Here is a 25,016-nt window from a genome sequence, read left to right on the forward strand (position 1 = left end):
ACACCCTCGCTGCACAAGTTGCGTGCTACCAGGGCCCAATTTCATAGAGCTGCTAAGCACAAAAATTTGCTAAGCATGAAATTTCTTCCTTGATAAAAACAGGATTTCCAACAAAAATTCCACATGATTCTCAGGATAAGCAAACAACAGCTGAACAAGAAATATGCAACAAATGGAAATTTTGTTGGTAATCCTGTTTTTATCAAGGAAGAAATTTCATGCTAAGCAAATTTTTGTGCTTAGCAGCTCTATGAAATTGGGCCCTGATGACTTGAATTTGAGACCTCAGCTGAAGTCTCTTATTCAATTAAAAAAATTGAGTGAGAAATTACTTCTTTCTCAAAACTGCGTTACTTCAGAGGGAACAATGTTTTATACTATCAACAGCTCTCCATTGCTCGTTTCCAAGTAAGGTTTTATGCTAACAATTATTTAGAGAAATTACCAATAGTGTCCAGTGCCTTTAAGACTTCCTCGATACTCAGCCAATTGGAATCTCAACTATTTGTACTTGATGTACATGTGTCATTAAAGCTTGTCTTTACTTAAAGTCAAAATTGTCCGACTTCATTCTATTAAATTAGGGATGCAATTTCTTCCGCCGCAAGGTTAACTCGTGATTAGTGTCTGACAAGACAGTGACAGAAACGTTCCGCCGGCGTCATATGGAGGGGCCGCTTGACTTGCCGAGTTAAATCAATAAATAATTATGTAATTCTGACATTCCAATAATAATTATAGGCAGTGAACACACTTGGTAATTACTCAAAAAAATTATTAACATAAAACCTTACTTGGTGATGAGTAATGGGGAGAGGTTGATGGTATAAAACATTGTGAGAAACGGCTCCCTCTGAAGTAACATAGTTTTCGAGAAAGAAGTAATTTTCCACGAATTTGATTATGAGACCTCAGATTTAGAATTTGAGGTCTCGAAATCAACCATCTAAAAGCACACAACTTCACGTGACAAGGGTGTTTTTTCTTTCATTATTATCTCGCAACTTTGATGACCAAATGAGCTCAAATTTTCACAGGTTCGCTATTTTATGCATACATGTTGAGATACACCAAGTTAACAGACTTGTCTTTGACAATTACCAATAGTGTCCAGTGTCTTTAAAATGCTTTGGATACTTGCGTAAGCTGCTGTACTTCTAACGAAGTATGTTTTCATTGCCATTAATTTAAGAGTGATTACCAAACCCTAACCAACCCTTTAAAGGGAAGGTACACGTTTGGTAATTACTCAAAACAAAAATTAACTTCAAAACTGACTTGGTAACGAGCATTGGATAGCTGTTGACAGTATAAAAAACATTGTGGGGAAACGACTCCCTCTGCAGTAACGTAGTTTTTGAGAAGAGAGGTAATTTCTCTCTAAACTATAAAAAAAACTTTTGCCCAGAAGTCTTTTACTCCTATCTGAAAGCACACAAATTCGTCCAACAAGGGTGTTTTTTCTTTCATAATTTTCTCGCAACTTTGAAGACCAATAACAATTGAGCGAGCCCAAACTTTCACAGGCTTGTTATTTTATAAATAACAATCATATTTTATGGTTATGATGGGATACACCAAGTTAATAGACTGGTCAATTACCAGTGTCTTTAAAATGCTTTGGATACTTGCGTAAGTTTTCATTGCCATTAATTTAAGAGTGGTTACCAAACGCATACCGACCCTTTAACAAACCCATCAAGTTTGCCCATGTTCCCTATTTGCACAAGCAGTATTGAACGCAAATGCAGGCCTGGATTCTTTCCTCAATTGTAGGCCAGTTAAAGATGTTTTTAATTATAAGGCCTTTGCCTCTGTTGCCCTGGTCTTGGCCTTGGTGCCCCTTCAGAAGTTTCCCTAAGACTTGAAGACTCTGAACACTATTGGTAATCGCAAAGACTAGTCTTCACAGTTTGTGTATCCCAACATATGCATAAAAAAAAAAACCTGTGAAAATTTGAGCTCAATCGGTAGACGAAGTTGCGAGATATTAATTAAATAATAAAACACCCTTGTCGCACCATGGTCACACGAAGCTGTGTGCTTTCAGATGCTTGATTTCGAGACCTCAATTTCTATATCTTTTGCGGCAGCAGCAGCAGAATTATGGAATAGTCTTCCGGACACCATAAAACAAGCTCAAACAGTGAATTTATTTAAGACAAAGTTAAAAACACACTTATTTTTCCAATAGCCTTCAGTGCTTCTTTCTGTATCAACTAAATTTTCCTTTTGTATTTACTTCACATCTCTATTAACTTTTACTTCTCTTTTGTTTTCTTCTCAAAGCGCATAGGGACTTCTCTGTGATTGTGATATGCGCTCTACAAAAATGGTTCATTATTATTATATCTGAGGTCTCAAAATCAAATTCGTGGAAAATTACTTCTTTCTTCAAAACTAGGTCACTTCAGAGGGAGCTGTTTCTCACAATGTTTTATACTATCAACCTCTCCCCATTAGTCGTAATCAAGAAAGGTTTTATGATAATCATTATTTTGAGTATTTACCAGTAGTGTCCACTGCCTTTAAAGAATTTCCCAATGGAAGCAGCCTTTGTAAACTGAAAATGCCGATGCCCATTTCAAGATGAGATTCCAGGCATGGCTAATTATACCAAATGGGGTAGCACGACTCGAGGAGTTACAGGCACAAATGAAAATATGATCTTTCTTCTGCATGCTGTGATAAGATGAAATAATAATAATAATTGTGTCTTCTTATATAGCGCATATGTCCGTCAGCCAGTGATGCTCCTGGCGCTGTGACATACAGTATTTCCTGCCAGATGTGGGACTACGTTTGAACTATGAGACCTATTCTGATAGCACCATGTAATTCATAACAAGGTGCTGTGGTGTAATTTGTTGGCGATTGGACCAGGAACACTGGAGGAAACCCCTTCTCTTTTCGATAAGTGCACTGGGTTCTTTTACATGCGTTACATAACACATGGGACCAACTGCTAAACATCCCATCCGAAAGACGAAACAATGGTTAAGGGTCTTGCTTAAGGACACAAGTGTCACGGCTGGGGATTCGAACCTACTCTCTGCTGAAACACCATGATTAAGATAAATGCAGTCTAGAACCCTGACTTACCCGACAAGCATCTCAAATATAAGAATTCCAAGAGCCCACCAATCCACTGCTTTTCCGTGACCTTTACTTTGGATGATTTCCGGGGCTAGGTATTCGGGAGTTCCACATAGCGTCCACGTCCTGCAAAAGTAAAAATGAGAAAAATAGAATCAGCTGTTACAAACAACTTACCAACCAAATGGACCGATGGTATAAATGCAAATATTTTACATTTAGTTACTTGTTCATGTTTGTTGTGTTGTCATTTAGCCTTTGAGAGAGACTCTGCTAGTGTCGAAAACGTCAGGCCATTGACTAGTTTTTGAAAGATTACAAATGTCAAGATAAAAATCAAATGAGAGATATCTGGTTGTTGGATTCAGAAAAAGTGTGCAGCAGATATCCAAAATCTTTTAAAACAGACTTGTTATTTTTTTTTGAAATATGAGACAATTTATGTAGCACCTTAAAAGGGTTTACAAGGCGCTGTGGGCATTCAGCAGCCACTGCCAGAAATACTTAGCGCTAAATGTAACTTGGTTCTTTTATGTGCCATACGGCTTGACATCCTATCCAAAGGACAAAGCACTATGGTGAACGTATCTTCCTCAAGAACACAAGTGTCAAGACCAGGACTCAAACACCTGCTCAACTCTTTTTTTCCAGGGGCCGTTACCACCTGTTCCTGGGGCTGAAACAGGTTTACCCCCTGCAGTCCATACAAGGATATAGGCGTGGGTATCATTCATCAGTAGTCTGGCTATGGTAGACCAGAAAGCACTACCTCCCCAACTTTCAAAGCAATCATGGTTTAGTGTCTTGCTTAAGGACACAAGTGTCCTGACAGGGACTCCAACCCACACCCTGCTTACCTGTCCTTTAACCTCTTGGCAAAACCGAAGTCTGTAAGCTTGACATGACCGTCTCGATCGAGTAAAATGTTTTCTGGTTTCAGGTCCCGGTAGACGATATCTTCTTTATGTAGGTAATCTAATGCGCAGATGATTTCCAAGGCAAAGAACTTGGCGATTGAGGACTTGAAGCGTCCCATACTGCGTAGATAGGTGAAGAGTTCTCCTCCACATACGTATTCTAGAAGCATATACAGGAATGTCTCGTTGTGGTAGGCCCATATTCTGCAAAGAAAAAAAAGCAGAAAGATTTATAATTATTACGGTTAAAATAAATTTTGGGGGTTTGAAAAGTCCAGCTCCCAGTTGTTGACTTCACCAAACTCTTCCTAACTTAGGATTAATCTTAGGAATTTAGTTCCGTATCCATATAGACGTTAGGACAGACTGACGAGTTACTCGTTCTAACTAGAGATAGGATTAATCCTAGCATTTCGTGAAATTGGCTGTTCGTTGTCTCTTTTTAAACAGGGAGAAGCCAGATTTCAAGCTAAACGGACTGAATCCAACATGAATTAGTCAGACGTGAGATAGGGAGACCTGGAAGTTCACTTTTTAGAGGGCGAGGCCATTTTCACTTTAAAAGGGCACTTCCAGTAGAAAAACTGAAATTCTTTGGGAGCCTTTTTCTTGGGAACATGAAAGCTTGGAAGTGTCGTGGTCGAGCGGTAAAGAGCACCGAATTAATAAAACTCTTGTGTTTCTGATCAGCAGAGTGTGGGTTTGAATCCCCAGCCGTGACACTTGTGTCCTTAAGCAAGACACTTATCCATTGCTTCATCTTTCCGATGGGATGCATGTAAAAGAACCCAGTGCACTTATCCAAAAGAGAAGGGGTTCGCCCCGGTGTTCCTGGCTGTAGCTGCTGAATTGGTCGTAGCACCTTTCAAACCGTTTAAGGTGCTACATAATTGGGTCGCAGAATTCATAACTTCAATATATCTTTCTGTATAAATGTATATACTGAGCGCCTTGAGTACGTTGTTGGTAGATACGTGCGTGCGCAATAAGACTTTGATATTATTGTTATTATTAAAGCTATATGTTTACTCATGTGTACTGAGTGTACTACAACTACAGTTTGGCCCGTTAATTATGCGATGAGAGCTTCAAGTGGACAGTGGAATGTCTGTCTGACATCCATGTGTTTGGAGCAAAAGTGAAATCATTATCGGAATGCATAGTCAGGCCTGTATGCTTCGTTTTTTAAAGGGCACAGGCACCAAGGCGTTTTCTCCTTGGTAAAGGGCACCCTATGAGGAAATTATAAAGTTCTACTGGAGCATTTCAAGGGCACCAAGGCAATGGCAAGGGGCAACGGAGGCAATTACCTTTGTTGCCTCAGTGATGTATCAGGCCTGGGTTATTGCAAGTGTCATACAGTCATTAACTTCCACTGTCTGACACCAAGTGCATAATAGTTTTGGAAGCTAATTGTATATTAAAGCCTTTTTGAGATATGGCGGACACAATGTTATAACACTATAAGGTTTAGGTAAATTTGTGTGTATACACCCGAACCAAACAGTACACTCCGTTCACGTCGGCCATACTTCAAAAAGGCTTATACAATGCTTCGTAACTGCTTGTTCATGTCATAAGTGTTGTTTGGCTTTATGCAATTATTCATTGGGATTTTCATTTAGTGTTTACATGTTTTATTCGTACACTATCATTCACTTGTTTTTACAGGCATTGCATGCAATTGTATAAATCATGCACCGTACACTGTTGATCTTTTCTGATATCATCTATTTCCTTGTTCCTGTTCCTATCACATCCCGAAACATTAATCTGGCCAGAGACTTCTGAATTAACCAGCTCAGGGCCATTCACATGTTGAAACACTGTGTGGTTTCAGGTATTTTTTATACAAGACCGTAAGAGATAAGGGAATAAAAGGATAGCGATGAGTTCTTACACGGCCATTTAAAGCCAGCAGGGTCGATTGCCGTGTGATAATGGCCCTCGCCTTCAGCTCGGGCCTTTAGCGCACGGCAACGACCCTGCAAGGTTTTAAACAGACGTTTAAGAACGAGTCACTACTCCTCTTTTATTCCCATTCATAAATGCCCTTTTGTTAAAAAGCGTTAAAAAGATTCAATTACAGACACTTTGACATTTGAAAATTCACGTTTTTGTTTTGTTTTTTCAAAATTTGTGTGAAGAGTCTGTTGCGCGTGGGTTGTGTGTACGCGCGTGCGCTTAGAAATAGATTACCGCGCGCTTAGAAGTAGGTTACGCGCCGTTACTAACAGCTGTTACTAACAGCTATGAATTGCGTTCCGCGTGATAATCTTGCTTGCCTGACACGCGGGAAGCCAGCCAGTTATAAACACTGGTCATTATCAACCGTTTAAACACCCCCACGTGGCGCGCTCTCCACCAATAGGGGTAGAGAAACTGTCTTGGGTATTTATGAATACACATTCAAAACCAAGGACCTATAACAAACGAGGACAATAGAGTCCACGGTTCGGGAAAGGTCCACAGTTGGAAAACGTGGATAAAAAAATGGGAGCTGTTGCAAAAGAGGGACAATAGGAGGGACACGGTTACAGCGATAGCTTGTCCACCATTACAGGTGAATACAAGCTTGTAAGAGCTAACAAACTGGGTGTGGACAGCGTGCATGTTTTATATGATGAAACATAATATACGAAATAACAAACCTGTGAAAAACTCAGGCCTAATTCGTTGTCTGAGTCAGGATACAGTAGTGAAAAACCAAGCACATTTTTCATTATGCATTATGTCCTTCATTTTGGTTCTAACAACCAAAATCACCTGTTGCTTTGTTGTTGGTTTTCCAATACAGTTTTCTCGACAATATTAATAATAATAATAATAATAATAATAACAATAATGTAAGCATTTATATAGCGCCCCGTAAAGATCGGAGCGTTTTACAATTTACATAATAACAAACAATGCAATGACAAAAATACAAAAAACAGTACAAGCAAAAACAAAATGGCCAGATTAAACAAATAAATGAGTTTTTAGGATGTTGGCTTCCCGGATGTTACGGGGAAGGGAATTCCAGAGCCGGGGAGCAGCAGCTTCAGAGGCATGATCTCCCGTGTGTGATTTAGTTTTGGTGATGTGAAGAACAGTTTTGTCGTGCGATGAGCGGGTGGCATAGGCGGATGAGTTGAAAGAAATGAGTTCTTGAAGATACAAAGTCTATCAAATGAAAACAAAACCAAGCAGCAAATCTCTCCAATCTGCTGCCTACAAATCCTTTTCTTTGGCCGCTCCCGGGGGCGATTTCACAGTCCTAACTCTAGAGGATATTTAAAACTTAAGACTAGTCCTAAGTTATTACTCGTCCTAACTTGAGATAAAACTTCTAGTCTTAACTCTTTGTGAAATCCACCCAGGACTGTGAACAACCTTCAAAACTCAAATTTGCTGCTTATTTCTCAAGAAAGTACGAAAAAATAAATTTTTTCCTGCCTTGCTCTCTTTTTTTTATTTTTTGTTTTATTTGTGTGTGTATTTGCAATGCTATTGTCTGTTTGCTAATAATGCACTGTGGTCTACACGTAATGGCGCTACATAAAAAGCCCAGTGTATGTATGTTATAATGAAAGGTCCCTCAGAGAGAAAATTTCTTTGTGTCACCGAGTATTTAAACAGGGTTTTTAACATCCTTGGGCTCTGTCAAAACCCATGGGTGAAAAAAAACCTTGAATGAGCAATTGAACGACTTCGTTCACATGATAGATGCAGGTTAACAAAACAAGCACTCTCTTGACAACTGTCACTTCAAGTCATTCACAATCTCTCTGTGATTTCCAAATTGAAGAAGGGAACAATGCAGCTAGCTATGTTAAAGAGCTTATGCTACGTTAACACCGATATTACCTTGTCTACATTATTGCACAGCTACAATGGATTGGCCACTCCCCGCTGGGGGCAAAAAACTGTCAGTAAGTTCGTAAAATGGGCGCATGACTTGAGGGACAGCTATCGTTGCCACAAATGCCATCCGAAAAAAGAATGGTTTAAGCCTTTTCATAAGAAACCCAAAGACAACTCATCCATGTGTTTACTTAACTTTTCCCCTTGAATAAAGAACTCAATCGAGCGAACGTTGTACAGCATTCCCCTGAGTGTTCCCCTCCAATTCTCAAAGAACATTATTCTTTTTTCGGCTTTTGCGCCACTATTTTTGTATAACAGGTGCGAAGCTGTCACTCAAATCAGAGTGACTAAAAGGGCAACTTTAGTCTGGGCCCCCAACGGAATGATGATAAACCAGCACTCATTACTTTAAATGAAGACAGGGTACAGAACAAAGATGGCGGTGAGAGTTGAGATCATATAGTCTGTGGGTTGTTGATTCTGTGACGTTAGACTTGACATCTGTTTCAGTTTATTTCATTGATAGTTTGTTTCACTTTTCTATAAAAAAAACACCTATTATTTTATAGTATAGCGATGTGACCTCTGACGTCACTCGAACACCATAACATGATTTGCGCACATACCGCCGGGCAAAACCTTTGAGTTTTGGCAGCCAGCTAGAAAATGTATGCAATCTTACCATGAATACGCGTCTTTTTGCTCGGCGAAACATGACGTATACAGTGTTTTGTCAACAGAGGGCGGTTTGAATGTAAACATAGGCCACATCGTCTATATAATTCTGTTTCGTTTAGGGGTTTTTCATAAAGTGCTCCAATTTGGGGCTCAGCATGGCCAGGGCCAAATTTCATGGCTATGCTTACCATAAGCAAAGAATCTGTGCTTCTGGAAGCAGGAAATTCCACGCTCAAGTGTATTCCACCTAGTGGGGGTGAATTTTGCTAGTGCATTTTGATACTCGGGACTACTAGGCATTCTTCACTGATACAGTTAGCTATGAGAATTCTGAAGTTGGGACTGAACATGGTTACCCATCGGAAACTTTAATAGAATTTACCATCACTGGGGTGTCGTGGCCAAGCGGATAAGAGCACCGAACTCAAGCTCTGGTGTTTCTGTTCAGCAGAGTGTGGGGGTCGAGCCCCGGTCGTGACACTTGTATCCCTGAGCAAGACACTTTACTATAATTGCTTCTCTTCACCCAGGGGTAAATGGGTACCTGTGAGGGCAGAGATGGTTCTTGTGGTTGGTTCAGCTTAGTGCGCTACATATTTGGCGGCATAGGCTGTATACTTCCCAGGGAGCTGAGATGGTTTAAGGAATGAAACGCCCCAGTGTAATAATGTTGGAAGCGCTTTGAGACACGGTGTACAGTGTAGAAAGTGCTATATAAAAAATGAATACTATTATTATATGTTATCACTCTTTAACAAGACTTTCAGCTTGACAAAAGACTCAATACGACCAGTCCGAGCTATAGTTGGGACAATTCTCAAGTTTGAATGGAACAAGCTTGGATATAATTGTTTCTGCAAACCCTAATAGAATGTACCATCACCCTTTAACAATATTTCAATTACCAAAGACTCAATTGGACCGGTTCTTACGGGACGGAACTTGCATGTATGTACATGTATAATGATCATGGATGTAGGGGTGTTACCGAAAACCTAATTTACCATCATTCTTTAACAAGATTTCAATTACCAACACAAGACTCAATTGGACTGTTTCTTAATTGGGTTGATTCTTAAGTTGGCATGGAACTTGCATGTATGAATGTTACCGTGGAGGGGCGCTACCAAAAACTTATATACAATCACTTTTTAACAAGATTTTCAGTTATAACACAAGACTCAATTGGACTGGTTCTTAATTGGGCTGATTCTTAAGTTGGCATGGAACTTGCATGTATGAATGTTACCGTGGAGGGGCGCTACCAAACACTTATATACAATCACTTTTTAACAAGATTTTCAGTTATAACACAAGACTCAATTGGACTGGTTCTTAATTGGGTTGATTCTTAAGTTGGCATGGAACTTGCATGTATGAATGTTACCGTGGAGGGGCGCTACCAAAAACTTATATACCATCACTTTTTAACAAGATTTTCAGTTATAACACAAGACTCAATTGGACTGGTTCCTAATTGGGTTCTTAATTGGGACGATTCTTAAGTTGGGACAGAATTTGCATGTATGTAGGTAATGTTACCATGGATGTAGGGGCGTTACCGAAAACCTAATGCACCATCGCTCTTTAACAAGACCTTCACTTACCGCCACAAAACTCAGTGCACTGTCAATGTACACCATACAGCGATGTAAAAAGTGCACACAGTCACCAGTATTTATCTGAGAATATCTGGTGCGTTATGTCAACAACCTCGCCTCACTCCTGCACTGGTCGATCCAATTATTGATTCCTTCTTTGACTGAGTGGACACTGAATTGACCTCTTGAAAAGTTAACTTTTCTTCGAATGACCTGAGCTTTTGTCTGGCTTTTATCTGGCTTTTGTCCAACATTGGGAACCTTTGAAAACCCTGGTCTTTTTGGGTCTTATCTATTTACAAGTAACAGTTGTTTTAAGTGGTGAACCAAGACCAGTTTGATACAAATGGAATCTCAAAGAGTGGGAATTTTCTCTTGTGTATGAGGACAGATCTGTGGCACCCCAATGATCCACGCTAAAGAAAACTCCCTTGAGAGTGTATTGATTCTTTTGAGGTTGGAGTGACACTGGACAACTGATGACATTAACAACAAAACAACGTAGAGTATCTCCCAGTAGCAATCGATGGGACTGGCTTTTTAAGAATGCAACTGATAGGCTGGTTTATCCTTGCTCCAATGGGACACTTCACTGTGGGTGTCAGTTGTTTTATAATTATGAGGCCTGCCGTCAATTTCACAAAACTCTTCCTAACTTACATATGTAAGACTAATCTTAGGACTTAGGACGAGTCCCAACCCTGCACTGTAGCAGGCAGACCTTAAGATTAATCCTAAGTTAGGAAAAGTTACTCGTCCTAACTCGAGATAAGACGAGTCCTAACTCTTTGTGAAATCGGCGGCAGTCTCTTAAAGCCATTGGACCCTTTCGGTAAACATTAATGTCCAAGACCCACACTTCGTGTATCACAACTTCTATATAAAATAACAAACCTGTATAAATTGAGGCTCCATCGGTCATCGGAGTCGGGAGAAAATAGTGGGAAAACCCACCCTTGTTTATGCACGTTTCGCCGTGTCATGACATGTGTTTAAAATAAATCCGTAATTCTCGATATCGAAAATTGATATTGTTTTAATGTTTTCTCAAACAGTAAAGCATTTCATGGAATAATATTTAAAGAGAAGTCTTTCACCATTACCTTCTGTAAACCCTGTAAGCTATTTGTAAATCCGTGAACTTTTTTCTTTCTTTTTTTCGTACCGAAAGTGTCCAATGGCTTTAAAGGTTACTACTGTACACTATTGATAACTATTCAGAATAAGCATAAAAAACTCACTTGTTAAAGTCACCTGGAAGTGGTATTTTTTCAAAATAAAGCTTTTGTCACTAATATATGTGTTTTGATGAGTGGAATGTGAATAAACAGTTAACTAAGGTTTTAAAAAATCAGTTCTTTATGTTATTTACAAATTTAAGAGTATACCCCGACCCGAGAGGGCGCTGTTCGTGACGTCAATCGAGGCAGACTTTGCCTGTAATGCGTAGAGTAAACACAATTGCAAAGTACATGTACGGACCAAGTCGTGTGTTTACTATACGCATTGCAGGCAAAGTCTGCCTCGATTGACGTCACAAAAGGGGTAGGCGGAGACAGCCCCCAAACAACTTTATATATTTTTTAAACATATAAATCGTGACAAACAATTACTAAAAAAATTGTTTTATTGTTCGTAAGCATATACTCTTATGTTTGAAAGAAAACAAATTATATTTCCAGGTGACTTTAAAGAGCAACTGAGAGCTGTTGCTAGTATCAAACATTGTGAGAAACGGCTCCCTCTGAAGTAATGTAGTTTTTGAGAAAGAGGTAATTTCTCACTAAAATATTTGAGTTGAATTCGAGACCTCAGCTGAGATCTCGAATTCAAGGCATCTTTTAAGATACCATGAATTCAAGATCTAAAAGCACACAACTTGTGCCACAAGGGTGTTCTTTCTTCCATCATTCTCTCGCAACTTCGATGACCGATTGAGTTCAAAGTTTCACAGGTTTGTTATTTTATGCATATGTTGAGACACACCAAGTGAGAAGACTGGTCTTTGACAATTACCGAAGGTTACCAAAGGTGTTTTGTGCTTTCAGATGCCTTGAATTCGGGACCTCACAATCTAAATCTGAGGTCTCAAAATCAAATTCGTGGTAAATTACTTCTTTCTCGAAAACTACGTTACTTCAGAGGGAGCCGTTTCTCACAATGTTTTATACTATCAACCTCTCCCCATTACTCATTACCAAGTAAGGTTTTACGGTAATAATTATTTTGAGTAATTACCAATAGTGCCCACTGCCTTTTAAACATTACTCGCTGAGGTGCTGTAGTTTTTGAGAAATGAGTAACACAATTGCACAATTTTGGTCTCATTTTAGCATGTGCAACGGATTTATGCGACTCGCCTGAAAACATTTCTCTGTGATTTTCACTTTTAAGTTCACAAAAAACTCAAAAACTTGACGACTAAGGCAGCTGAAACTTCTTCAGGTAAATTATATCACATATGTCTTAATTCACAGTGAGTAGGGATTCATGTCATGGCCGATATCTTGATCTACAAAAAGTATCAAAACCCTTTAAGCACAAGAGTAGCCATCTTGGGGTTTTTCCACTTCATTTAATTTCACCAAAACCAAAGTTGAGACTGGATTGGCAAAACATCTTATCCCTTTTGGTTATTAAAAAACATACTCATTATTGTTATATCACACCCGTAGGGAGTGTGAAATAATATAGTCAAATACCTACTTTTAACATTTATTTGTCATGAAAACATGTCTCATGTTTCTGTTTGTTCAAGTGCCATGAGTACCTTAGATATTTACCTATTATTACGAAATTGAGCTCGGAATGCCTTCGAAATAAACTATTGAAGTAAAACAGAAATAAGGATATTAAGTAATGTTTGAAAAGTTGTTCCGTACTTAAGAAAACCTTTTGTAGGACATTTTAATAGTAATAATAATATCAAAGTCTTATGCGCATGTATCTACCAACAAGGTACTCAAGGCACTTATATACGTTTCCCAGAGAGATAGGTTACTGAAGTTATGAATTCTGAGACCCAATTATGTAGCAGCTTATAAGGGTTTACAAGGTGCTAAGGCGCATACAGCAGCTACAGCCAGGAACACCGGGGCGAACTCCTTCTCTTTTCAATAAGTGCACTTTTTGGGTTCTTTTACAAGCGTTCTTTTACAAGCGTTACACAGCACATGGGACCAACGGCTTTATGTCCCATCCGAACGAAGCAATGGTTAAGTGTCTTGCTTAAGGACACAAGTGTCATGGCTGGGGATTTGAACCCCCACTCTGCTGATCAGAAACACCCGAGTTTAAATTCTCTTAACCGCTCGGCCACAACACTTCCACACTTTTTAGCAGTCACCGATGATTGAAGAAAAAAATAACCTAATTATTGATCCACGGCTTCAATTACCCGCGCCCTGAGCCAGCTTAAGCCTCATGATGGTAGATCTGCTATCAAGAGCCATGTTGACAAGCAGGTGCTTCAGCGAACAGAAAGCAAACATTGTACAGTGCTGGGTAAACAGTCGTTTACTACTTATGTCTACACTGTTTGGAGTAGTGCTGGAGCTTAATGACTGTGTATTCACATCTAGTAAAGAGTTTATACAGTTATGATTGCATAGTTGGTAGTATAACAATGCAGTCTGAAGCACTTTATCGCCATAAGTGATTACTGCAGGTACTGGAGGAAGGTGCTTCCTTTTTCTTTCTTTCTAGTGCGGCCTTCATAATTTGAAGATAGTCGCACTGCCAGACACAACGGGCGAACACCTTCTCTTTGCAACAAGTGTGTACTGGGGTCTCTTAAATGCGCTGATAGTTGTTATAACAACACACAGGACCAACAGCTTTATGTCCCATCCGAAGGACGAAGCAGTGGTTAAGTGTCTTGCTTTCAAAAGGATACAACTGTCACGACTCCCGAACCCACACTCCCTTGGACACTCGCCAACCACTCGCCAACCCTAACCTACTGTGTCCTCCAATACAGCACACAGCCTTCTCCTGTGATAAAGGTCTGCTTAAAATGGCACTTAAAATAACTGAAGTCTTTCACAATTGGGGGGATAAGACATAAAAGCTTCACATCCTGTATGTTGTGAAATGCCAAATAAATGAATAAAATGTATATCGGCTGCCCTTTTTAAAAAACGAAAGAGGACTTTCTCTCTTTTTTCAAAATGGGCCGGCTGACACATTTTTAAAGACAATCAGCTGGGCTATTTTGAAAGATTTTTTTTTTTTACCCGAGATTGCTGAAAATATCCTCTCTTTTTTTATTATAAAAAAAAAAAAAAAAAATAAAAAATAAAAAAAGGAGGCAGCCTATAAAAAGGAAGCAGGAGAAGATGCTAAATATTTCTTAATGCGCCGTAGCACCTTGTAAACCCTTATAAGGTGCTAAGTAATTGGGTCTCAAAATTCATCACTGCAATAACCTATCTTTCTTGTTTGGTAGATACGTGCGCTATATAAGACTTCGATATTACTATTATTTATTTTTTGGCCTCATGAATGTCGGGGAAACCAGTACACTTTAGGCTACAACATGTATCTTTATAGAATAGACCTAAATGCACATGACGTCATTTCAGTAGGGCGCACCGCGCGTACAAATCTGTGCGTTTCGATTGTTTCGTCACAGTTTTTCCACTAAGATGGCCGCTGGATGACGTCAATGCATAAGGTCTATTGGTCTGCCCCTATGTTTCTGGCATTGGTTGGTTGCAGATTGTGCCGCAATTTAAAACCACTACAAGATGCTCTATAAATAGGACACCTGTCAGGAGCGATTAATTGCAACCAGTATTAGGCCAAATAAAACAAAAACACAGTTGATTGTTCCCTTCCTTGTCCTTTATTGTTGTTATTCATTTTTACTCTTTTTTTCATTTGACTTTTTGTTCTCTTAATTTTTCATTAAACTTGCTAATCTTTTGAGAACAAGTAACTACATAAAGTGGTGACTTTAAACTGAAGAATTGGTGGCCAGTTTTAATTAAAATGCTTGGCAGCCACCATTGAAAGAAAGAAAAAAGAAAAAAAAACAAAGGCCATCATCCTCCTCTTTTTGGAAAAACCTGGACGACCAACTGGTATTTTGTTTTACTTGGCCTTAATTATAATTAGCTACCCTGTATTATTAATATTAACTAAATGGAACCCCCTCCCACTCATAGTAATATGTTCCAGGGAGTTGACCAACCATTTCAAAATCATCCAACTGTACCGGTTGCTTTAAAAAAAAGGCCAGCCAACAACTGTGCACACAGCATAGCTTGTGTGTTGTAGCTACGCAGTCGCTGTAAAGTTGGTGATCATTTTGTGGCACATTTTTTTTCTTATTCAAAACCAAAGAGATAGGATCAATCGAGATAGGATCAATCCTAGCGTTTCGTGAAATTGACGGCTGTTTACTATGTATTTGAAAGGGCAGGGGCACAAAGCCATTTCCTCCTTGGCATTGGGCACCCTATGGGAAAAATTTTCTGAACTTTTACAGTAGCATTTCAAGGGCACCAAGGCAATGACCAGGGGGCATGGAGGCAATCATCTTCATTGCCTCCTTGAAGTATCAGATTCACGTAAGCCTAAATATTGATTTTCAGTTCATCCATCCACCATGTTGTAAAGAAGTAAAAAGTTTCAAACACTTTATTATTGAATGGCCCCTTTTGGATATTTGCCACTGAATCAAGAAAAGGTGAGGTTTCAGATGTTTTTTGTTTTTCAATTTTTTTGTCCACATTGATTATAAACAGTAATGCATTATGCCCTTAGGCTGGAGGCAACTGCTGCATATTCCACCCACACACTGCAGAAGAAAATCTGCTTACCAAAACAAAAAACCACAATGTAATCTTTCCATTATCAAGTATCAGAGGCCTCAAATCTTATATGCGACAAAAACACTTGCCAAATAGCCATGCGATATCCCAGGACCCGGTATTACAAGAACTTAACAAAACTGGGTCGCCTAATTCTGCTGTGTCCATAACTTGGTTCAGTTACACTTGGAAATGGATAAAACACTTCAGCGAAGGCAAATATTTTCTTGTTGATGACATGAGGTTAAAAGCAGGCGAGAGGCAAGTGATTTTAGAATTTGGTCAGTAAAATTCAGAAACTTAGACAAGTTTCCAATGGAATAATGATATGTAACTGCGTATTAACAAAATAATATTCAATGTTGACTTTTGGTCTGATAAAATCTTTCAAATTCTGTTAAGTACCTGTTAAGTACCGAGGTACTTATAAGAGAAATAGCTTGTTCAATTAAAAACAGTTAAAGGGAAGGTACACGTTTGGTAACTGTCAAAGACCAGTCTTCTCACTTGGTGTATCCCATCCTATGCATAAAATAATAAGCCTGTGAAAATTGGGCTCGATCGGTCATCGAAGTTGCGAGAAAATGATGAAAGAAAAAACACCCTTGTCGGACAAATTTGTGTGCTTTCAAATAGGAATAAAAGACTTCTAGCTAGAAGTCTTTTATTATTTTAGTGAGAAATTACCTCTTTCTCAAAAACTACTGTTACTTCAGAGGAGCCGTCTCTCACAATGTTTTATACGATCAACAGCTCTGCTATGCTTGTTACCGAGTCAGTTTTTAAGTTAATATTTGTTTTGAGTAATTACCAAACGTGTACCTTCCCTTTAATCATAAGATAAACTGTGTAGATAAGAATTGTTTCCCTCATTTTGATCAGTCTTGTAAACAAAATTCTGGTCCAGTAAAAAGTTTGGACAAATCCTAAGGTCTTGTGGATTGTTCATCCAAATAAAAATTTGTGAGTCAGATTTGAATAGTGTCTGGTACAATGACTTGCTAACTCACAAAACACAGCTTAAAGGCACTTGGACACTATTGGTAATTTACTCAAAATAATTATTGGCATAAACCTCACTTGTTAACGAGTAATGGAGAGCTGTTGATAGTATAAAACATTGTGAGAAACGGCTCCCTCTGAAGTAACGTAGTTTTTGAGAAAGAAGTTGTTTTCCATGAATTTGATTTTGACACCTCAGAATTAGATTTGGAGACCTCAGAATTAGATTTTGAGGTCTCAAAATCAAGCGTCTGAAAGCAAACAACTTCGTGTGACAAGGGTGTTTTTTCTTTTATAATTATTATCTCGCAACTTCGATGACCAATTGAGTTCAAATTTTCACAAGTTTGTTATTTTGTGCACATGTTGAGATACATTAAGAGAGAAGACTGGTCTTTGACAATTACCAAGAGTGTCCAGTGTCTTTAAATTGAAATTCCACAGACTAAATAGCAGATGTAATTCAAGGAGGGGGGAGAAATTTTTTAAAAAGAGAGAGCAGAACAATTACTTACAAATTAACGATGAAAGGGTGCTGGATGGAAGAAAGAATTGCCTTTTCACTTAAGACATGGTCCGTTTGCTTTAACCTAACGATGTCAGAAATTGCTAGAACCTTCAGTGCCATGTAGTCCTTGGACGTCTTATCTTTGACAAGAATAACTCTTCCAAATGTTCCGGTGCCTGACAAGAAAACAAAAAGTTAACATTGATTAGGATCTTTTTGTTTGAATGATTTTAAAAAGGGAATGAAAGGGTAGCGACGAGTTTTTAAACTGACAATTCCAGATCCATTCGTGCGCGTATATAGTCTTGATGCAAGACGTTCTCGTTTTCCTTTTCACACACAGCGTGGCCAACTCACCGGCAGCGCCCGCATCACACATAACAAGAAACGTCTTGCACCAACACTAGCACGTAGTATCCAGAAACAATCGGTTATAAACAGAGCTCCAGCTGGTCATTATCAACCGTTTAAACACCCCCATCAACTCCACCAATAGGAATGGCGAAACTGTCTGAGGTATTTATGAATAATAATTTTAGGTTGAGCAAAGACTTTTGACTGGAGGAGGAATTGAAGCCTTTAGTTCTCTTTGTTCTTGATTGTGCAGTTAGCGCCACTTTTTCATTCAATCAGAGCCACGTTGACACTGTTTGAGTATTTTGTGTTTAAAAAGACACTCTTGGTGATTACTCAAAACAACTTAAAACTAACTTGGTAACAAGCAATGAAGAGGTGTTGATAGTATAAAACATTGTGAGAAACGGCTCCCTCTGTAGTAAAAAAGTTTTTAAGAAAGGGTTAATTTCTCACTCAAATAATAATGCTGCCTTTTACTGTGCAGCAGAGCACAAAGATGTGCAACATAGGTACATGTCTTTCTTTCATAATTGTGTGCAACTTCAGTGACCGATTGATCCCAAATTGTCACAGGCTTGTTATGTTATGCATATTATGCCTTTAAAGACACTGGACACTATTGGTAATTGTCAAAGACCAGAGTTGGTGTATCTCAACATATGCATAAAATAACAAACCTGTGAAAATTTGAGCTCAATGGTCGTCAAAGTTGCGAGATGTTAATGAAAGAAAACACACCTTGTCGCATCATGGTCACACGAAGTTGTGTGCTTTCAGATGCTTGATTTCGAGACCTCAAATTCTAAATCTGAGGTCTCAAAATCAAATTCATGGAAAATTACTTCTTTTTGAAAACTACGTCACTTCAGAGGGAGCTGTTTCTCACAATGTTTTATACTATCAACCTCTACCCATTACTCGTAATCAAGAAAGGTTTTATGATAATAATTTATTTGAGTAGTTACCAATAGTGTCCTCTGCCTTTAGGCGGTAAGCAAAATTTGGTTTTGCTTAGCTGCTTTTTGTGCTTCATCAGCTCTACGACCTTGGATATGAATTGCAATTGTTCTTTTCCCCTTTACCAGTTATAGCTTAGGGTTACATATGGAATTTCAGAGAGCCAATTACAGTATTGTTAACCAACAAAACTTTGACCTCCCACAGATTTTACAGCAATTTTTTTGTATAGCCTTCAGAGTTTCTTTGCTCCACGGTTGGGGGAATCTGCCGCAAGCAAAATGTGTACTAATTCGTGGACTGTTGTGATCTAATAAAAGTATTGGTTGTCAAATTTACATTGCAGAGGACACAATAGATGAAATGGCATTGTGGTTGAAGTGTCGCCAGAATGCCAGATACTATTCCAAATTACTAACCTCAAATACGTTTATTTATATTTATTTATTTGTTTATTTATTTATTTATTTATTTACTTATTTATTAATTTATTGAAAAATCTTTATACAGGATACAAAAATCAGCACAAGAGCTGTTTTACATTATGGTCTTGTGTTATATAAAAAAATAAAATAAAAATTACTTTAAAAAAAATAAAAATACAAACAGTCAGAGTAAAAAGATTTAACAGTTGGCAGAGCGCCGGCACGTTAATCCGGAGGTCGTTGGTTCGTATCCCACTCTAGTCAATTCTTTGTTCAACCCAAAAAATCATTTCACAATTTACCCAGACAGTTTCCCTTGTGGTTTATATTGATATTTATAAAAAAAAAAACAGACAACATGGGGATTAAAATATACTTAAAAGTTGATTTGTTTATACATATTTTTAAAACCACCAATTTGGGCCTCAGTTGGTAACTTATTCCATATAGCAGCACCAGAATAATGAAAAGATTACTTAAAGGCAGTGGACACTATTGGTAATTACTCAAAATAATTATTAGCATAAAACCTACTTTGGTAACGAGTAATGGGGAGAGGTTGATAGTATACATTGTGAGAAACGGCTCCCTCTGAAGTGCCATAGTTTTCGAGAAAGAAGAAATTTTCCACGAATTTGATTTTGAGACCTCAGATTTAGAACTTGAGGTCTCGAAATCAACCATCTAAACGCACACACCTTCGTGTGACAAGGGTGTTTTTTTCTTTCATTCATATCTCGCAAGTTCGATGACCGATTGAGCTCAATTTTTCACAGGTTTGTTATTTTATGCATATGTTGAGATACACCAACTGTGGAGGCTAGTCTTTGACAATTACCAAGAGTGTCCACGGCCTTTAACCCATTTCCATTTGGACTATTTTCAGACCAGAAATGTATCCTACAATCCTTTACTTCAATACACGCTAAAGTCAGATCTGTTTCGCAAAGTTTCATGTAAATTTTGATCAATGTTTGGGCTGGAAATTCAGCCGGTGTACATCGGTGTACACCACCTTGATCATTCCCAGCGATGGTTGAATTCCAGCGCTAAACGCCATGGACCCCGTCACAGCGTGCAACAAGTGTATACTGGTGACAAGAGACATGCAGAAATGATCAGATACCATTCACATGTATACATGTACGTATGATACATGTAGTACATGTACATGTAATTTGGCTGGGACAATCTGTTAAGCATAATTTTGATGTCCTTATCTACTTTTTGTCATTTATAAGCAGCTCTAAGAGATATGGCCATGGGTAATAATGACAAACATGGGGGCAGCCTTCTGTCAAAGGAAGCTTAGATAAATGACCTAATGACAAACTCAACTTAACAACATAAACGAATGACATTCTCAGAACACATCATTGAGACCATGAAAGGGATTAAAACAAATCGAAACCTTGGCTTTTCAGAGCCAGTCAGATGAAAGAAAACAGATTAAGCATAGGGATAATCCCTATTGAAACAGACAATAAACCATTGCGAGTTGACACAAAGAGTACAAAGCCGTTTTAATCCGGTGGTAAATGGTAATGCGTAATTAAGCACACATTTTTAACAGGCTTGAAGAACGTTTATACCTCCACACAGTATTTTCTCTGATGGCATTTGTTTTGTTGGTTCAGATGATCTTCCTGACAAGGGAACTCAGCAAAGCTAACACAAAGGGATAAAATGCCAAACTGGCAACAGCCAATCTCTCTCATACAGTACAAGCATTGCTTTAAAGGAACACGTTGCCTTGGATCGGACGAGTTGGTCTAGGAAAAAAGCGTTTGGAACTGTTTGTTATGAAATGCATCGGTTAACAAGATGTTTTAAAAGTAGAATATAATGATCCACACAAGTATCACTCAAAATTGCACGGTTTTCCTTTTACGTCGTGAACTAACACGGTCAGCCATTTACGGGAGTATTGCCGACCGTGTTAGTCGACGAGGTAAAAAAAAAACACACAATTTCCAGGCATGTTTGTGTGGGTCATTGTATTCTACTTTTACAACATCCTTCTAACCATATTATGCATTTTATAACAAATGGTTACAGAACTCTTTTCAAAGACCAACACGACTGATCCAGGGCAACGTGTTCCTTAGTGTCTACGATTATGGATTGCAAAAACAAAAACAAAAATTCATTCAGTAACTAGATGTCAATACTTAAAAGTGAAGGTATTCGTTTGGTCATCAATGTTAACATTATTAGCAATACAAACGTTTGGTTTGAAGCCTACAGCAGCTATCCAAATGTGGTGTTTGTAACAGGCATTTGGCTCACGGACCACTGTTTATTAGGAAAATGCTGATTATCATTCACCAAAGCTTTCAATGTCTGTTCTTCTTAACTACTTCAGAGGCACAAAGCAACTAATCAAAAACTGTGGCTATAGTATTGGTTCAGGTTTCAAAGGCTGGCCATTATAGTTTAGGCAGCATCAGCTGATAATAAAACTAACATCCTACAAGAATAGTTATCAAAGCCCCATGGCACCAAATAACCCCCCCAAAACAGACCACTTCCCCCCACAAACAACTCTGTAATCGGACACATTTGTCACCCAACTAAATCCGCTTGACGGAAAGCATGACCAACTTTCTCCTCCACGTAACCATAATGGTGTGTTGTCGTTGCCATGGTGACAATTACACTAACCCTCATTATCCCCCAGGGGAACAGAGCAATGGGGACAACTCAATTGAGGAGGGTTTCTGTTATGGTATTGTGGAGTCAAGCAGAAAAAACAACACACATGACAAGATTTAAGGGCCGTTGTTCACCCTTAGTGGTAGTTCCCTTTTATTGGCGGGCAATGAAGCAATTTTTGGAATGGTGCTGGGTGTGTAGTATCTATGCGAATAGTGTACAAGTTATGAGGGTTTTTTCTCCAATTTATCAAGGTACAATATACATTAACTTTATGGGGGTTTTTTTCCCCCGGAATGTCTGTTGTCTAATAAGAGTTCTTTAAGAACAAACTCTAACTGGCAAGTAGATACACACATGGTGTTACTGCAAACCAAATATATAGGGGCCTATATTTATAATGTCTGCTGTATTTAACGAAAAATTGTATTTGTTGGTGAGTTCCAGCTCCATGTATCAGCTAATTGTCAAAACTGCAATCCTTTCAACATTTAAAGGCAGTGGACACTATTGGTATTTACCCAAAATAATTGTTAGCATAAAACCTTACTTGGTAACAAGTAATGGGATAGGTTGATAGTATAATCGGCTCCCTCTGACGTGACAGAGTTTTCGAGTAATTTTCCACAAATTTTGATTTCAAGACCTCAGAATTAGATTTTGAGGTCTCGAAATCGAGCATCTGAAAGCACACCACTTCGTGTGTCAAGGGTGTTTTTTTCTTCCATTATCATATCGCAACTTTGATGACCAATCGAGTTCAAATTTTCACAGGTTTGTTATCTTGTGCATACATATATGTTGAGATACACCAAGAGAGAAGACTGGTCTTAGATAATTACCAATAGTGTCCAGCGTCCTTTAATATCACTCATTAACTAGACTTGTGGACAGCCGTATATGGTCACACGCGGTGAGATAGTCGAGTTGTCACTGTTCTTGCGCCAACTGCTGGTTGCCGACTTCTACTCGAAGTCGGGCAGGGCGCAGTAGTCGCGCAACCAGCAGTTTGCGCTCAGAGCACCACTGAAACTCGACTATCTCACCGCGTACGTTATTGACTTGTCCACAAGTCTACTTATCATGAGCCAAAATGCAACCCCACCACAACTTGAGAGGATCAACAAATCATTTTAGAAGTCAAACTTTTTGTGGTTATCTACATCACTATCACTGTCACTGTCCCTATCGGGCAATCCCAGTCCCAGCTATAGTTGGGCCGTCCCAACTGTATGGGAAACCAGCCCCAACTGTAGCTTCTGAAGTTGGGCCAGAACGAGGCCTAAAACAATGAACTGTCGAGTGCTAACACATGCCTGTATGCTTCGTTTTCGAAAGGGCGTAGGCACCAAGGCATTATCTCTTTGGTAAAGGGCAACCTATGAGAAAATTGTAAAATTTCTGCTGGAGCATTTCAAGGGCACCAGGGCAATGACCAAGGGGCATGGAGGCAATCACCTTCGTTGCCTCTGAGAAGTATCAGGCCTGCTCACACATACAGTTTAAATTGTACTTTAGCGAAACCACCTTGAAATGCCAGCCACAAGATGCTCAGCTACTACACAAGAATGTCCTATAATGACCCAACTTCCTCCAGGATTAACTTCTTGAGCAGCCTATGTGTGATTAGCATACAGTGGTAAGGGCTCAATAGAACAGCTAAAGCCAGCTTTAGTTAATCTTGTTTTTCTTTTGACTGGGTGTTGGTAAATTCCCCACTGGTAATAACAGTGGGTGGTAACACCAAAGAGGAAGGGTAACACTGGGGGAAAAAAGTTTGTTGACATGTTTGAACCATAGAACAAGGACCAACCAGAACCATGCCAAGCAAAGCTTGATAATGAAAAACAATTACAGTTACACCAACCTTTTCTGAGCTTCAGAGTGCTATTCACACGACAGCAATTTAACTGGGGTCCCTTGCTTAATTTTAGCATGTTTGTAAAATGTAGCAATGTTTGACCAAATTTCGCAAGAGAACTTGTGGAAAACAATTGTTGTCCTTTGATACACTTGAGGTACATTTTATAAAATTTTACAACCATGCTACAATTTAGCAAGGAACCCTTTACAAACCACAAGGGATACAGACTGGGTAAATCTTCATTAATTTGGGGTTGAGCAAAGACAAATTGACTTTAAGGCCGTGTCCGAAACGGCGACTTCGGCTACAGCTACGGCTAGATCGCGTGCGTCTGCTATTCTTCAACACTGGTAGACGCGCTGATCTAGATGTAGCTGTAGCCGAAGTCGTCGTTTCGGACACGGCCTAAGCTAGAATCGAAGCTGCCTTCTATTGTAGAAGGTGATTCTATTCCAGCTCTACACCAAATGAGCCGTCTTAGTAGTGTGGCAAATGGCTCGTATGGATCTGCTTGTATGGTCAATAGAAATATTTATGGACTGTTGCGAATTTAATAGAAATATTCTATAGATTACAAGGCATGAAAAATAGCAGCGACCTGAAGGACAAAGCAATCATGGTTAAGTATCTTGCTTAATAGTAGGGGTAGAAGTGTCAAGACCGAAACTCAAACCTACACTCTGCTGGTCAGAAACACCAGAGCTTGAGTTCATGCACTTAATAACAATAATAATAGCAAGTTCTTAATATATAGCGCATTTCAAAATACCCGTCTTAATGTGCTTTACATTGATAAGTGCCCTAGTCGATAGGCCAATAACATCCCTTTAATCTTTCTCAGCTCCCTAGGGAGTATACAACCTGGGCAACTGTAGCGCTCCAAAGGCTTTTTCATGTACACAATATCAACCGCCACCCTCGCAGGAACCTATTTATACCGCTGGGTTAAGAGAAACAAGTTACTTGACCCGGACTCGAACCCGCACTATGCTGAACAGAAACACCAGAGCTTGAGTTCGGTGCTATCAGCTCGGCCACGAAACCCCACAACACCAAAGCTTGAGTCCGTGCGCAGGCCTAATACTTCACGGAGGCAACGAAGGCGATTGCCTCCATGCCCACTGGTCATTGCCTTGGCGCCCTTGAAATACTCCAGTAGAAATTTACAGTCTCCTGCTAGGGTGCCCTTTACCAGGAGAAAATGCCTTGGTGTCCTTGTCCTTTCAAAAACGAAACACGGGTCTGCGGTGCGCTTGAAGGCCATTGCAAACCTGCCACAAAATCGCACCGA

The 25,016-nt window shown here is 39.1% G+C and overlaps 1 protein-coding gene across 1 annotated transcript in view; it reads right to left on the reverse strand.

The window, feature by feature from the left end:
• Positions 1-25,016, reverse strand: part of LOC117298274 (cAMP-dependent protein kinase catalytic subunit PRKX-like) — a 60,889-nt gene that overhangs the window by 20,043 nt on the left and 15,830 nt on the right. The window contains exons 2-4 of the mRNA XM_033781424.1: positions 17,475-17,643; positions 3,954-4,217; positions 3,103-3,222 (exon numbers count right to left, since the gene is read on the reverse strand). Coding sequence (XP_033637315.1) covers positions 3,103-3,222; positions 3,954-4,217; positions 17,475-17,643 — 553 coding nt within the window. The remainder of the gene's footprint in view (positions 1-3,102; positions 3,223-3,953; positions 4,218-17,474; positions 17,644-25,016) is intronic.

The sequence above is a fragment of the Asterias rubens genome, chromosome 13, assembly GCF_902459465.1.
Source record: "Asterias rubens chromosome 13, eAstRub1.3, whole genome shotgun sequence".
NCBI lineage: Eukaryota > Metazoa > Echinodermata > Asteroidea > Forcipulatida > Asteriidae > Asterias > Asterias rubens.